General features: G+C 49.5%; 1 protein-coding gene across 6 annotated transcripts in view; it reads left to right on the forward strand.

Annotated features, from left to right (window-relative positions):
• The window catches only part of CLIP2 (CAP-Gly domain containing linker protein 2), an 81,355-nt gene that overhangs the window by 26,741 nt on the left and 39,178 nt on the right, over positions 1 to 15,436 (forward strand). For all 6 annotated transcript variants that reach the window (XM_080562879.1, XM_080562878.1, XM_080562883.1 and 3 more), the window contains exon 3: positions 13,188 to 13,726. In XM_080562879.1, the coding sequence (XP_080419005.1) occupies positions 13,188 to 13,726 (539 nt within the window). The remainder of the gene's footprint in view (positions 1 to 13,187; positions 13,727 to 15,436) is intronic.

Genomic DNA, 15,436 nt, shown 5'->3' on the forward strand with positions numbered 1-15,436 from the left:
GCAAGAGCAGATTAATGGTTAGAGGCCTGAGCCAATGTTCATTGGAATCAAAGGGAAGATTCCCTTTGGTATAGATGGATTTTGGGATGAGAACCTATAGGATTAGTGGCATCAGACCGTTGCTACATAGTGTGGGCTGTTGGTCTGAGATACCTATCGCACCGGTCCTGCATATGAGTATCCCCCTTGCAAGCAGTTAAGTTGGTGAATTGGTTTCAATAAAAACCTTAAAATATTTAGAACACGGGGACTTTGCTGCCTTTGTTTTGGGTCTGCTGGATATTGACTTCTTTTTTTATAAAGGTGCTAGAAAGTAATTTGCCCTTTAAAAAAAAAAACAAAACTTGCATGCAGTAGTAAGGCCTGTAAGAAAACTCCATGTATCATGATACTTACTATGAAATAATAAAATCCGTCAACTTTGGCTGCCTGTGACGCAAGGTTCATAATACAGTCGGTCTCTCCACTGCAAGGTGTGACCGTTGTGGCACTGCTGTTTTCCAGCACAGTAGCTACGTGTGCTTTTATGAGCCTCTGGGTTGTAGATGGCCCAGAGGATGCAGCAGAACGCTTCAGTTTGCAGAATTCTTTGTGAGAATGGAAATACTTTCTGCACGGGGATTTCAAATAGTTGCAAAGGAAGATGGTGATGAACTTTGCTATGGCTAAGTCTTAAAAGATGAACCTACCCAGAGAATTTAGGAATTGGTTTGTCTGATCTAGCATGCTGCCAGCGCTCTAATTCACAGGGACCGTTAAGCAGTAGTTACCTGCTGCAGTGGGACTGTTCCCAAGTTGCTTTATGAATTCCTACCAAGCACGAGCTATAAGTCATTCTAATTTCCTGTAATTATAGGACTGCTATTCACACATGAAACCTCCTCTGTTATAGATGCTCCAAATGCTTCGCCACCACCTGTGGAGCCTGGAGCTCTGATGTAGGTCAGTATTTGCACACACAACTTAAAGAACTGGGTCTTAGCCCACGTCATCCTGTGAGTCAGGGGTGAAAGTGGGACAGGCATCCTGGCCAGCGGGATTGTGGCCTTTTGCCCTCTCTGTCCTGGCAGCAGGAGCAGCAGCTTCCCTCTGTGATGCTGCTTCCTCTGGTTCTTACTAAGGTAATAAATCTGCAGACATGAGTACGCTTGTGAGTTGACGGGGAGTATGCAGTCATTGAGCATGAAGGAAGATGTCTCAGCCCTGTACTTAGGGTGTGATTGTCTGGTTTCACGTTTAAATTCACATTCCCTGAAGATGACAGGAGCTATATTTATTGCTGTATAGCTTATTTCACAGAATTGCTGATTGCAGAGTATTATGCTTGGAGGTATTTGCTTAAAAAAAAAAAAAGTGCCAGAAATTAGAAGGGCTCGATGCAGACCTTGAACAAAAAAATCAGTTAAGAGACGGTGTGGTTTTGAGAAAAAACACATTTTTTTTTTTTAAAAAAGGGGGTAAAGGGGGTTGGTGGCATGGTGATTTTCTGTCCTAGCAAAGTGTGTGTGATAAAAGCATAAAACTGATCATCTGAAATCATCTGACGATGTTCTGAAGTGGCATAAGAGAGGGTTGGTTCAGATGTGAATCTTCCAGACCAGTAAGACAGAGATACTGGGAATGGGAGCTTACTGTGTGCTCAGGGGTGGCCAGGGTGGTACCTGGAGGGACCGTGTGTGTTTTCTCACAAGGAAGGGATTAGACATCCGCTGCAAATAGATCCTTTGGATTTTCTGCAAATAGTGCCTGTTTGTGTACAAATCGAATTGGATACTTAGCTGTTTAAGCCAGATATTTGGAATAAAGTAGATGACTCAGTGTTAATCTGCTCTCAAATACCTATTTTATTAGATTAGGCAGAACTCAAACAGCCCAGCAGATCCTGCGTCGCGTGGCTCTGCGTACAGTCAGTCCGTTGTGCGACCTCCAGGGGAGGTGCATGGGCTGAGCAATGTGGGCACGGGGGTGTGTGTGGCCGCAGAAAGAAGCGGCTGAAGCAATGACTCCAAGCTGTGTTTCAGCAGAGCGCAGCCCTGGGGCTGTACGCAGGTTTGTTTGGCAATTAAGAGATGTTGGTCTTTACCTCTCCTGTAGTTCCCCTGGGGTCCTGGGGATGCTGCAGAAGGCCCCTGAAATGTCTGGTTTTCAGGTGAGTCTGACGGAGGGTTCAAAAGGAAGGTACGACTGCGTTGTTGTCATGGTTCTTCGCGTTGCTTGCCTTCGTGCTGGTACCATCCCCGTGGTTCAATTAACAGTGGCTTAACTCTGCTGTCTTCCAGGAGAGCTGGTTACTGCAAAAATGAGCCTCTCAGCATGCTGATAAGGAGCTACCCGAGTACCTCCCCTCGCTGTTGCATGTCCCTTGTCACATTTCTGCGCTCTTCCCTCAGGGCTAGCTTCAGACAGGGCATGAGAAAGCGGCTTGTATGGCTGCAGGCGGGGAGCTCTTGCAAAGAGAAACCTCTGGGCAGGACGTGTGTTACTTATTCGTCTGCAGCGTGAGTGTTCGCTTAATGAGAGCGTGAGCTCTTGGGGTTTTGCCTGAATTTCTGCATGTATTGATTAAAATGCCTCCCCTTTCAGGCTGAGGAAGGACCTCCTGCCTCAGCCTTGTGAGGCACTGGCCTCAACTTACCTGCACTGGCACCAAGATCCGTTGGAGTTCAGGATTTTAAGTGAAAAGTGGTAGTTTTATTTCACTGTATGACACTGCACTAGCAGTGTTTGGACAGACTTTGGTTAATCCTTAACCTTTGTGTACATATGGCATGGGTGCGTGGAGCCCTGGGCTGGCCATGAGATCTTGTCCTAGGACTTGGCAGCTCTCTTATAGGGAGGACGTAATTTGTCAGAATGATTAACGAACCGACGTGCTGGGGTGGAGGGGAGGCCTGGGCAGCAGCTCCCACGTGTGTTTGAGCAGCGTGGCTCCATCTTCCTTTACAGAGCAGAGCACAGCTCAGTTTCCTGGCTTTTGTTTCCTTTTACAGCCCTAGCTGGCGTGAGCTGTTGCAATAGCCTAACTTGCACTCAGCAAAAGGGGTTTGTGTTTTGGGTAGTTCAAGTACTTTGTGGTAGAAAGGGAAAGTAGGAAGGAGAAAGTTCTGTTTTGGTAGGGTCTACTTCTGTTTACATTGTCATACATTAATAGGGAAGTGCAGCAGGGCAGCCTGTGGGCTGGCCAGGCTGGTACCAGGAAGTCTCGTCACTTTTAGATGGCAGTTCCCTTTTTGTCTAAGTTTTCCGTGACTCCCCAGGGCTGGTAAGGATTTGTGTGATAGTGTTAAGAAATAAAAATAAAGTTCTGGCAGTGCTGGGGCTCGTTCCAACACACAAGGCTGTGCAACGCTGCGGTTTGGCAGTGACCTTACCTGAGAGCCCAGAGCAGCACTTTGTGTATTTCAAAAAATCGATCAAACTCTCAGCAACAGCAAATGCTTAATACCCTGCCAATGCCGACTGGTATTCACATAGGTTTCATGCTACGGTTGAAAAACAGGACAGCTGGAATTAGCAGCCTTTCCTCACCCACGATACTGTTGAGTGACGTGGGCAGGGTCTGCAGATGCTGCGAAGCTCTGGCTCCTGCTCTGCTCAGCGCTGCCTCCAAGGACCAGCCACCTGCCACGCTCCACACCACGCTTGGGATTCCTGGAAATGCACTGAGCTAATGAATGCACAAAGCCGCTCGGGCTGGGGAAGGTGTGCGAAGGCACCGTGGTGTTCCTGACTTGTCTTCCAGCTGCAGAAATGCACCCCTGGCTTGAATTCAAGGATGGTTTAAGCTTGAGCTGGTGGCATGTGGGTGTCTGAAGTGCTGCTGGTAATGCAGCAGAACACAGGTAGGAGCTGCACAGCTCATCAGCTGCCAGGCCAGGCAAAAAAGCTGGCATTGAACGAGGCGCTCTCCTTGTGATTTAACTTTCCTTTCCCCTGACTGTTAGAGGCATGGCCGCTCGGCACCCCTGTGGCTGCTCAGGTGATGTCCTGTGAGTAGATTTCTTGAGTTACGCACACGCAGCATCATCTTCATTGTGTTCCTTGTACAGGCTGCTGTCCTTGGAGCGGCTAATCCCCTGGTACGGATCCAGTCTGTAAAGCAATAACAGTAATTGCTCTCTTGGTGGAATAAGCCAGGCTGTTTTCTGGTACATTCCCTTCTAAATTTTATTGGCAGTGAGCTAATTTCATCATTTTTGAGTGAACAAGCCGATGGCCTTTCTGTGTACACCTGCTTGAGCAATGTGCAGCTTGGCTGCTCGTCTCTCTCAGTTAATGCTCTAGCTGGTTAGGAATAGCAGCAAAGTCCGTCCGAGTGGGTTTTGTGTGGGAATGACGCCTGAGCAAAAATCCTACACTTAGAAAGGCTGTGAAATTCCAAACTGAGTTCAAAACCCTGCTGCTTGATTGCTTTTCTGGTGGAGAGAAAGTGCTGTGCTTTGCTTGGCTGCTCTTTCCACTGTTGGGGTCTCGAGATAAATTTCTCCAGTTCAGGAGGTGTCCTGAGACCGCTCCTCTCTCCGTGCTAGCGCCAGCGCTCTGCCTGGGAAATCATTTATAAGTGCCTCATTAAAGACCTGTGTCTGCCTCTTTTCTCCCTTTTTGTCATCGGATCGGCTCACTGAGAGCAGCTGTCTTCGCCTCCCTAGCAGCACCCCCTAAACCACGCTCGTGCCGTACAAATTCCCACAGCCTAAGGAATCGCAGACAACTGCGGGTACACATGTGCCGGGCTTTGCAGACGTGGCGGGGTTAGCCCGAGCTCGTTCCCAAGCTTGTCTACGCTTAGTTGAAAAGAAAAGTCTCTAAGAAGTTAGCTTTGTGCTAGATTCTTTAAAAAAGAAGCCGACCATATGGCGTGATTACAGCGATGCAACTGGAGAGCGAGGTGCGTGCGAGGAGAGGCGGCGATGCGCCGTGCGATGCTCGGGCTGCCTGAAGGCTGGTCACCCGCGTGCTCCGAGTAAGTGCATCCCCCCAGCTGGTCTCCTCGCCCTCAGGGCCGTCTCGTGGGTTATCACAGCACTGTGCTACCTCAGGCTGCTCTCTTATTCTCCTTAAGTATAAATCTGAAGTATTTTGCTTGCAATGATCTGGGCGAGGTGACCATTTGAGGGACTGGGGGGGAAAAAGAAGTATTGAATAGTTATAGCTAAGGGCTTGCTTAAATGAGAAACCGTACCCTTTAGTTAAAATAAGCTATAATCAACAAAGTGAACAATGCTTCCAAGCTGCATATTCTATCGTTAAAGTGATTTTGTTTGTTATTTAAGAATGAAATCTGTATTATTCAGCAATGCACCAGGGATTGCTTCAACATAGCCCTAGGTTTTCAAATGGGTCTGTGACTTTTTTTTTCTAGAGGCTGGGGTGGCGTGGGCTGGGGAAAAAGGTGTGGGTGCTCCGTTCCTTCTGTCAGACCTGGAACACCCTTAATATTGTGGGATTTTTGTTTTCGTTATTTATCAGGAAAACAGGATGCCTTTCCAGAGGTATGATAGATGGGCCATGTTTTCAGGCTGGAAAATGTTAGATAACAGATTGAAACATGAATGTTGAAATAATATGTTTTTTAAAAATAATAATTATGTAAAAAAAAAAATAGGACTGTAATCTTGGTGAATAGATCCGTCCATATGCTGCAAGCTAATTATCACTCAGTGAAAGAAATCTTGTGTGTTCTCTACTAGGCACTTACCTCCTTTCTGCCCTGTGCTGCCAAAAACTACCTGCTTTGCATGTTGTGTTGAATGCCACTGTTTATACGAAAAACTTAAAATCCTGACATATAATAAATATCACAGTTTCTTTTAAGAATTACAGTGAGCCAGCCTGCCGTTATCTGATCCAGTGAAGCTGTAAAAGCCCAGGGTCCTCCAGCCCTCCCGTCTCTGGCGGGCACCGCGGAGGCACGTCTCGCCCGTGGCAGAGCAGATTTTGTACCAGTCAGCCTCTTGAATGAGACCTTTATAAGAAAGTCTTTGTTCAGGATGTCTGTTTGAGGTTCAGTGCCCTTCCCAGCTGCCTTGTAAAGACAAATATCTGCCTCAATGGGTATCTCCTTGCATTCCCTGCAGAGCTACTCTGCAGCAGCTCTCATTTGTGCACTCATTGAGTTCTCGGTTGGTTTCTTATTGTCCTCTTCCCTTCCTCCTCCCGTCAGGTTTCTTTCTAGGTATTATCACTCTCTTCAGAGTAGGCAGAGCTGGCGATGCTGAAGTTGTATCAGATCTTAATACCCACGCGGTGGGGCTTATTCCAGGGACCTGCAGGGGCAATAGATTTCCAGGGTGCCAGATGCAGAGTTCATCTCGGTGCCAGTCATTACATTCAGGTCCCACGAGATAGGCCTTACAGACCCAACTTTTCAGCTCTGAACTTAGAGAGCTTTCAGTCGTTGTTTCCAAGTCAGCCATAAATCTCTCGGGCTGCTTCCTCCCACAATGTGCTGCCAGGCACTCAGCTACTCCCCGCAAAGCATTGCTTTCTCTAGCGGTCACCTATCCCCTCTCTCTTTCTGCATTATCCTGCAGCCTGAAAAGGCCGTGATAAATCTTGCAGAAAACAGCTGCTTCAACAATTTGAGTTTGGGTAGAGCAGAGTGGGCTGGCTTTCACTCGGCTGCCAACAACATCATTTCTGTGTAATCCAAGCAGCTTTGAGAAGCTCCAATTCCTCTGTGGGAACCTAGAAATCCGCGCGGCGAGGCCTCAGCCCCTGAGCAGCGTGAAGGCAGCAGGCAGCCAGCCCTCCTCCCTTGGGAGACCCCGTCAGCCCCCCGGCTCCTGCTGAGGCTGCCAGATGAAGCCATGCCTCTGCCCGCGCAGATGGCAGCTCCCAGAGGTACAGCAGGTTGTGCCTCCTCGTCTCCTGCCTGGCAGTCCAGATACGGTATTCAACAGGGACCGAGGCTTGCCTCGTTGAAAACTGATGCTGTGGATTGTCCTTTTTTGTTCCCGTCTCTGTATGGGAAGCTCTAATCAGCTCTGCTGCGACCATCGGTTGGGGAATTTCTGTAGCGCTGTGCTTGGAGGTGAAATGGCATTGCAGACCCAGAGAGGCTCACAGTAAACAGTACTTGCAATGGGTAAAGCCCAGATTGGTGGGAGTTGACAGGTACTTGCCTGTAGAGATGCTGTTCTACAGCTCTGGCTCTTAGTGGAGGGCGGTAGTTTTAACAGAAGCATGTCATCCATCCCAAGCGTTTGGTGCCCTGAGCATGGGCTGCAGCGTGAGCAGGGGCAGTACCGGGCACCCCAGTGAGACCAGATGCCCTTGGCAGCTGAGCCTTGAGCCCAGCAGTGAGCCAGGCACTAAGCTCTCACGTCTCAAGCTCTTGCATAATCCTTGCGGCAGTGAAAACATAAATTATTCCTTCCAGCTGCAGGGTTTTCCAGCTGACAAAATCTGCCTTGGCTTCACATGGGCCTTACGGTCACCTGGCCTTGGGACTGCCCCGAAGCACTGCCCAGTCTGGGCAGGAGCAGAGCTGGCCCTGAAGCTTCCTGGCCCCTTGGTTTGGCCACAGGGCTGGCAAATGTCAGGTGTTTGCTAGCCACAGGGCAAGCTGCCCCATCGCCTCTTAGTTGTACCTATAGCATCTGTGGTGGGCTGCAGCTGGGTGAGGAAACAGCACCTGTCAGATAGGCACGGAAAGTTGTGTGCACCCTTTGTCAGGCTAAATCGGGGCTGTATTAGGTACAGACCTGTTCATTTGCCCTGTGGTTTAAATCAAACAAAAAAAACCCAACAACCACTAAAAAAAAACCCTCTGAAAATTAAAATGGAGAAGGGAAAAGACCTTTCCTAAGGGTGTTGTAAAGCTCTTTTGTAAATATCATGGGTTTTCTCCTTCTGCCCTCCCTTTCTGGCATAAGACTCACTACTCTGGTATATCTTTTTTTCTTCATTTAAATGTAATGTGCCTCCATTTTATCAATTAACTGCCTGTCTCCTGATTCCCATGGCAACACAATAGGCTGTTGAATTTCTGATTCTTTTGGCAGTCAGGGTGCCTGGCATGTGTCTCAGGAGCAGCGAGTTCACAAAAGGTTTCTGCAGGGAGTAGGAAATACGTGGGTAACGCTCACTGCGCGCTGCTTCTCATGCTAAACCATTTTCCTCTTCCCTCCTCCCCTTCCGAAACAAGTTTCCTTTCTCCCTTTGTTTCCATTACCCAGCGATAAGAAACAAGCAACCGGAGTGCTGCGGGAGGCCGAAAGGCACGGAGGGAGCGAGAGGGTGCCTGGTCTTGTCGGACGGGGATGGCTCCCAGACACAGCACGAGGCTGTGTCTCTTGAGGGATCCTGCACTGAGGGTTGTTGCTGCTGATGCTGCGGGGTGATTGCTCTGTTCCTCCTGCTACAACTTTCAGAGCCTCTTTGCAAGGGTTTCTCGCTCGTGTACCTGTACAAAGCTGCCTCTGCACCCCTTGCTATGGCAGGCGCTTCCAAGAGCTGGAGGAGCCCACGTTCTGCTTACCGGAGTCCTTGCGATCCCTGGGGCTTCAGACACATGGCTTTCATTGACGCTGTAACGAGAGCCATGCGAGCAGGCCGGAGCCTCAGTTAAATCCTTTAGCCTCTCCAGTTCCCGGCTCAGAGGAATGTGTCGGGCTCCTGAAGTGCTGGTGCCTGAACCGTGTGGGGTGCCCTGTCGGTGCCGGCCCCTGAACGGACAGGAGTTTGCAGAAAGGCCCCAAGGGCCGGGTCTGCTGTATGTGTTATTGGCCTGTCACGTGCAGGCTTCACAAAAGCTAAAGGGGAAACAGAGATTTAGGGTTGGATAAGATGTGCGTTTACTGGGCGCCCTGCATGACTTTGGTTTATAAATTGTTGTTCGGCCCTGAGAGTTGTGACCTACAGGAAGACCATTTAAACTGCAAAGAATGAGCTGGCTGACGAGCACAATAGGGTTGTAAAGCTGGAAAGCCCGAGTGGAAGAGATCCCACATGGTGCGTGTTATATCTTAGAGCCTGTGGTACGTGTGAGAGGGAGGGAGGAGCTGTCGCAGTCCTGTCCTGCAAGCAGGGTTTGTGCTGGACAGAGCGGCAAAGAGAAGGCAGCGATCCCCCTGGGCAAAGGAGGGAGAGCTCTCCATGCCGCTGGCTTCCAGGTGAGCTGCCGGGTTCAACGCCCAGTAGGGGCGTTCGGACGCTTCCCATGGCTTCTTGCTCAGCATCACCAGGGAACTGCTGAAAGGTAGGTTGGAGCAGAAAAAAATCAATCTGCATTTTGTTTTTCTCATTCCTCTGCTGTAACTCCGTTCTCAGCTTTGTACCTGAGATCAGTAGCTCTGCTTTAGCACCTTCTCTTGGAACTCGTTTGTGTTCATTTGGGGGAGTCCGACCAGAACAGGAGGGCTTTTCCCCTCCAGAAGCAGCACCCAAGTGATGCAGGCAGAGGCCAGCTGTTAGGTGCCCGTGGGCTGAGGAGACCTCGGGAGTTGTGGACACCTGGGTGGCTTTCCTCTGAGCTGCTCTAGGAGGGGACAACTGCAGCTGTCAAGTCTCGGAGGGCAGTGCTGCTAGCTAGCACCAGTGCCTACTGCCAGCTAATTTCAGCCGTAGGCTATTCTAAAATACTCTTGGGATCGAAGATGGATTACTCACTGCTGCCTTGTGTCTTCTTACGGGCTGGTGACTAGATACCTGGCTGGGAGGATCAGGGCTTGGTCTTCTCAGACCACGCTGGTTGTTGTGTGGCCATGTAATTAGCGGGTCCACCAGACCTGAAGCCTGGAAGAATGGCTTTGGTTGGGCCACTGTGACTCTTCATTTCTCTGGGAACTTAGTGCACAAAAGCCTGTTAGCTGTACCGTGGGAAAACTGGGGGCTTAGTAATTATTTTATATGTGGGTAATGAAGGGCATGTAAAATACCGAGTTCCTGCCGTGTGGCCATAATGATGAAGGTGATCTTTGTGGCAGCTCTTCATTTAAACACTATCTTTTTGAACTGTTCAGCCTCGTGCTAAAGAATTCATAACGCTTCTGACTGCACTGCTCTGCTTGGGAGCCTGTAATTAGGCTGCTTCCCTGTGATGGTGTAATTACTGCAGCTTGGCAGCCCTGCCTGTCGGGCAGCCACCTAAAATGAACAAAGTCCTGCTAAAATTTTGGCTTTATTGGGGAATGCTATGTGGCACCATGAGTCCAGTGAACTCCTCTTTTTTTCCCCCCTGTCCAAGCCAGTTTTTGAAGGTGGTTGCTCTTACAGTGAGTCTAGATGTGGTTTTAAATTCTGCTGCAGTGTTTGTTCAGCCCTGGGGCAGCCTTCCTGCCTTTCTTTGCTTCAGCTTCGCTGCTGAAGGGTTAGGTTATCCCAGCCTTTTTACAGAGGTGTTTGGGAGAGCTAATGTCAGCTCTATCTTGATTGTTAATGAACAGACCTAATAAAGATTCCTAGGGCTCCGCTAGGGCTAGAAAAACAGCTTTGATCTTTTGTGAACTCAGACACAGCCCGTCCAAAATTTCTGTGCTTTTAGTGCCCTGGACAGCAGAGTTCAGTTTGCTGTTCTGCTTGGCACGTCGTGTGGGTCTGCTGCAAACATGTCAGCAGCGTGAGATCTGGGGATTACAACACTCTGCTGAGCGTGAAACCAGGACGTAACTTGTGTTTCTCATTTAATTCATTTGCACACATAGAAAAGGGGAGAGAGTACATCCATAGCACACACATTGTTGGTGATAAAACCCTACAGCCATATCTGGCTATTAAAATGAAAGACTGGCCTTAAAGTGTAACTTGCTGGCTCCTAATCTAGCTGCTTGACTGTCTTGTGCTCATAGGGGTTGAAATGAAAATGGTAGCATTTATTTTCTGCTTATGGTTGTCTTTTTGGCACACCTGGACAGAGCCATGTTTCCTTTTCCATCCTTGTTACTTAAAGTCTTTACTAAAGATCAAAAGTCCTAAGCATCCTTATAATCTTTTTGTTTCTCAGTTTTTAAGGTGAACTTGGCTCTTGGATGTGAAGCCATCCCCTCTAATGGAGCTCCTTTTGGCGTACTGTCTTTTAAAAGTTTGAGAGGACAGGCAGCTGCCAAATTAAGAAGTTAATGAACATGTGAGTTGAGGAAACTTTCAGGGCAGGACACTAAGGTCAAGAGAAGGCAGCTCAGGGACAACGACACAACCTTCTCCCAGGAAGCTGGCTGGGCTCCGCTGGGAGCACTGCACACAGCTGCTGCTGAGCTTTCCAGTTGGGAATGGCATTTGTGTCACTGCCCTTCCTGTGCTAGGGGTGAGTTTTATGGTACTTGTTCTGGCGAAGTGGTGCTGCTGAGGCTGAAGTTAGAGCACACCCTGGAGCAGGGAAGTCTGGCTAACTTTCTCGTGTTGTTAAAGCTCCAGTTCACCAAGCCTAGTGAGCTGCTAGGGGGTGATTCCTTCAGGAGCCACGAATGAGCTGTTGCAATTGTGCTGCACAGATTTAAGCGCTGACTCTGGAGTCTAATGACAACTGAAGTGTCAATAGTAATCTCTCTTAAGGCAGCTGTTTTAGCAAGAACTCTAAAGTTCTTCGTACTAACACTGAAGCACTGGTGCTCTTTTCTTTCCCCTGGCATTAAACCTTCAGCAAAGCTTCAAGTGTCCTGTTTTGAGAGCCGTTACTCTCTTTGGTTACTCTCTTTGGTCTTTCTAGGAGCTGGACTTGATCCGTCAGGCCCATTCTCTCTGGAAGAGATGCAGCAGTGGTGCAGGCTGAGCAGTGGTGATGGCTGAGCAAATGTCACAGCTCACTTCAGATAAGCACTCAAGTGTGGCTGGCCTCTGCAGCTATTTAGACTTTCTCGATTGGTCTTGTCCGAGAGCAAACAAAACTTTCTTCCTGGGTGTGCTTCGTGTTGGTGGCACCCAGAAATTTCAGGCTAAAGATTGGCTGAAGAGTCCAGATAGCTTTAACTGAGGGCTGAACGTGTGGGACATACACCCTAGGTCAGCTATAGGGGAGAAGCACACTTAGGATCTCAGTGCTGTCAGGTGCTGAGGATGACCACAGGTCTGGGGTATAGGACTTGCTGGATCTTAATTTGCAAGCTTATTTCCTCAGTCTGTGTGGTTTCTTTTAGGGCTTTACTTACTTAGCATTGCCCACCCCCCTGTCTTTGGACTTAAGAGTGCTTTAATGAAGTCCATATGCTCTTTATTTTAGGTCCCCTGGGACCCAGACGGAAAGCACAACGTTTGTGATCGTTTGACCCTGGGGTCAGCAAGTGTGGGGTCACTGCGAGCTTGTCTGCTTGGGTTGTCTTTGTTACCCTTCAGATGCCAGCCGCGTACTTAAGGGTCTCCTTTTGTACTGCTGCAAGTTTGGCCCATCCTAGGAGATGGAGAGAGCGGCTGGGACGGTGAATTTACAGCAGCATCTGCAGCTTTCCTCCTCCCAGCGAAGCGTAGCTGGAGGCCCTGCCGACGCAGGGATAAGCGTTCCCTCTTGCAGGTTTGCCTGAGTTCTGCACGGTGAACCCCAGCCCTGGAAGGGCCGTGCTCGCGGGGGTTTGTAGATGTTTCCTGTTTATAGATGCTCTGTTTATATTGAGCATACCCCAGGTGTCTGCTTGCTGCTGGTCTCTGCTCTGCGCAGGGCACAGCAGCAGCTGGGAAAAGCAAGCAATGTGCGAAGGCAGCTGTCTGGTCCCACGGGGGCTGTTATTGCCCTCCAGCGGGACACACGGTGCCTGGGTTAACTGTTTGCCTGCATCCAGACCTGAGGAGCTCTGAACACCCACTGAAACATCACAGCTCACCCTTTTTTGGGATAAAAGGGTGACTTTGGCATCTTTCTTTGAGCAGTCCCCTTGGATCCTTAGGCACCTACCTCCACTTCTGTCCTTTTGAGCTTATTTACGCCGGCACTGCCGTGCTAAATATCCTCCAGTGCTGTGGTGGGACTGGGAATAAATGCACCTTATAAAAGGGGACAAAGACATGGTGTTGATTCTTTACTTGTGTGTGAGACCTGCAGAAACTGGGCAGCATGTGGAGATTTCAGTGCAAACTGCACTTCTGCCAAGAAGATGTCTAAGTACCGGGGTCACTCAGGTTCTAACTCCTGCCTGGTGTAAGGCTGCAACCTGAGTCGTGGCCCCAGATGTTTCCTTTTCGTAAATGTCCCTTCCTGGTGTTGTGGCTGCCTCTAGGATTTCTCCTCATGCCAAATCCTCTCTTCCCTCGATTCACAGGCTCGCCCTTACACAAGCAGGGTACCACCTCCACCGCCAGCGCCGAGAAGTCGGGCTCAAAGGTTGCCGAGGTGGGCGACGATTTCCTGGGAGACTTCGTGGTGGGCGAACGCGTCTGGGTGAATGGAGTGAAGCCAGGAGTGATCCAGTACCTCGGGGAGACGCAATTTGCTCCGGGCCAGTGGGCAGGGGTCGTTCTGGATGACCCGGTGGGTAAGAATGACGGCTCGGTCGGTGGAGTGCGTTACTTCGAGTGCCAGCCGCTGCAGGGGATCTTCACCCGACCGTCCAAGCTGACGCGGCAGCCGGTGGCCGAGGGCTCGGGGAGCGACGCCCCCTCCGTGGACTCTCTCACGGCCCAGAACTTGTCGCTGCACTCGGGGACGGCCACGCCGCCCCTCTCCACCCGTGTCATCCCCCTGCGGGAGAGTGTCCTCAACAGCGCCATGAAGACGGGCAACGAGTCTGGATCGAACCTCTCAGACAGCGGGTCTGTGAAAAAAGGGGAGAAGGACTTACGGCTTGGAGATCGTGTGCTGGTGAGTTGGTTGTGGGGTCTTCCTTGAAAAGTGAACGACAGAATTTGTCTCCTCCTTGTTTGGGACAAGTTAAAAGGGTGGCAGAGTTGGTGGTGAGATGTGGGGCAGTGTGTGGCCTTGGAAAAGGGAGTGTTTGGGCCAAGCAGGCTTTGAACTTCTGCATTAATTGTTATTTGGGATGCTGTGTCTTGTGGACGTGCCTCTTTTTGACATTGATGCAAGAGTGCTTTTTGTGTTGGGTAAGTCCTGAGCAGTAGAGCGGGATCAGAGAGAGAGAGAGAGCAACTCAAATGCGAGAGGGAAATAGATTATTTTATCCCAATGGTTATCATCTTCTGTCCCTGTGATACTCTCTATAATGGTGTGTGCCGGAGCTTTTGAGGTGTCTTGTTGCACGTGGTCATACTCCGCAAGTGTTTGCAAGAATCTCTCATGGCTGATCGCTCCCCTTCTGGTGCTTCAGTTTCTAAGATGCTGGATATGATAGTAATTACTTTCCCATACAGAAAGACATTCGCAATTATTTTTATAAAAGGGCAGAACTTTGGGGGAAATTATTGTACTGGTGGATGGATTATCCACCTCTGATTTGTGCTGTTGTTTTCATTATTTAAAATAGAGCACCGCGTGCCTTCAAGCCAAAGGGACATATTTGTGCTAAAAAAAAGTCTTACTGGAGGTTTGCCATCAAATTTGTCACCATTTGTGTCATATCAAAGGAACAGTATTTTCAGTGGAGGTTTAGAAAGAAAGGAAACAGCACAGGTGAATCGAGTCTTATTATGTAGTTCTATAAAATAATTTAGGTTTGTTTAGTGTGTGTGATACGTGCTGTGATACCAGATGTTGTGAAGAACCAGGCAGTTGAGCATACATCTCTTGTGACTTTATCTTTTAGCTCCAGGTATATTAAAGTTGACTTTAACCAACAGATGACGGGTTCCAGAGGGTTAGTCTTTGTGCGTCCCAGGCAGTCTGGCTCCCATCTGAAATGAGCTACATAGCGTTTCCTTTTGGGGGCACCTGGTTCTGATACTGGTAGTTTTGGCATGGAACTGTAGGCAGATTTGCCCTCTGGTTACTGATAGTGGTTTGGTAGAAGCCGACACTTTCTGTATTCCTCTGAGCAGCCCTAGGCTGTGCTGGGGCAGGCAGAGACTTCGGTGACAAAGTGATCAAAGCGGGCTAAGCTCGGTGGCAGTGCCTGGCCTGAGAGATGCTGGTGTCCACCAGCAGAGGGTGAGCTTTTCCGAGCCACACATTTATTTGGATACACGTAGACTCCCCTGTGCTGATGAGTTCCGTGAGGACCCACCCAAACCAGCTGTTCTGCCACCAGCAGCCCTCCAAAGCCTCCTGCCCGGGCTCGGCGGGTGCATCGCTCCCCAGCAGGTAGCACGACAGGCTGGGGAGGGGGCTGTGCTGCCCAGCTGAATCGCGAGGGTCTTGTGCAGGGGGCTCAGAGGCGCTCCCAACGCGCCCGGTGGTCTCGGGGAGCAGGGCTTTTCTGCTGGTGATAGCCGCAGCCCTGGGCAGGCTGCGGCTCAAGCTGATGGAGTTGATTCCTTTTTCATTTTATTTAAACATATATATATATTTCTTAACTTCTTCATTTTCAGAGAAGTGCAGGTGAGTTCTGTCTGTGCCTATCGAGTGTGGCACTTATTAAACCTGGTCTGAACACGCAGGCTTTCAGAGCTCACTGTAGAG

The sequence above is a fragment of the Anser brachyrhynchus genome, assembly GCF_964034855.1.
Source record: "Anser brachyrhynchus genome assembly, chromosome: 20".
In the NCBI taxonomy this organism is placed as follows: domain Eukaryota; kingdom Metazoa; phylum Chordata; class Aves; order Anseriformes; family Anatidae; genus Anser; species Anser brachyrhynchus.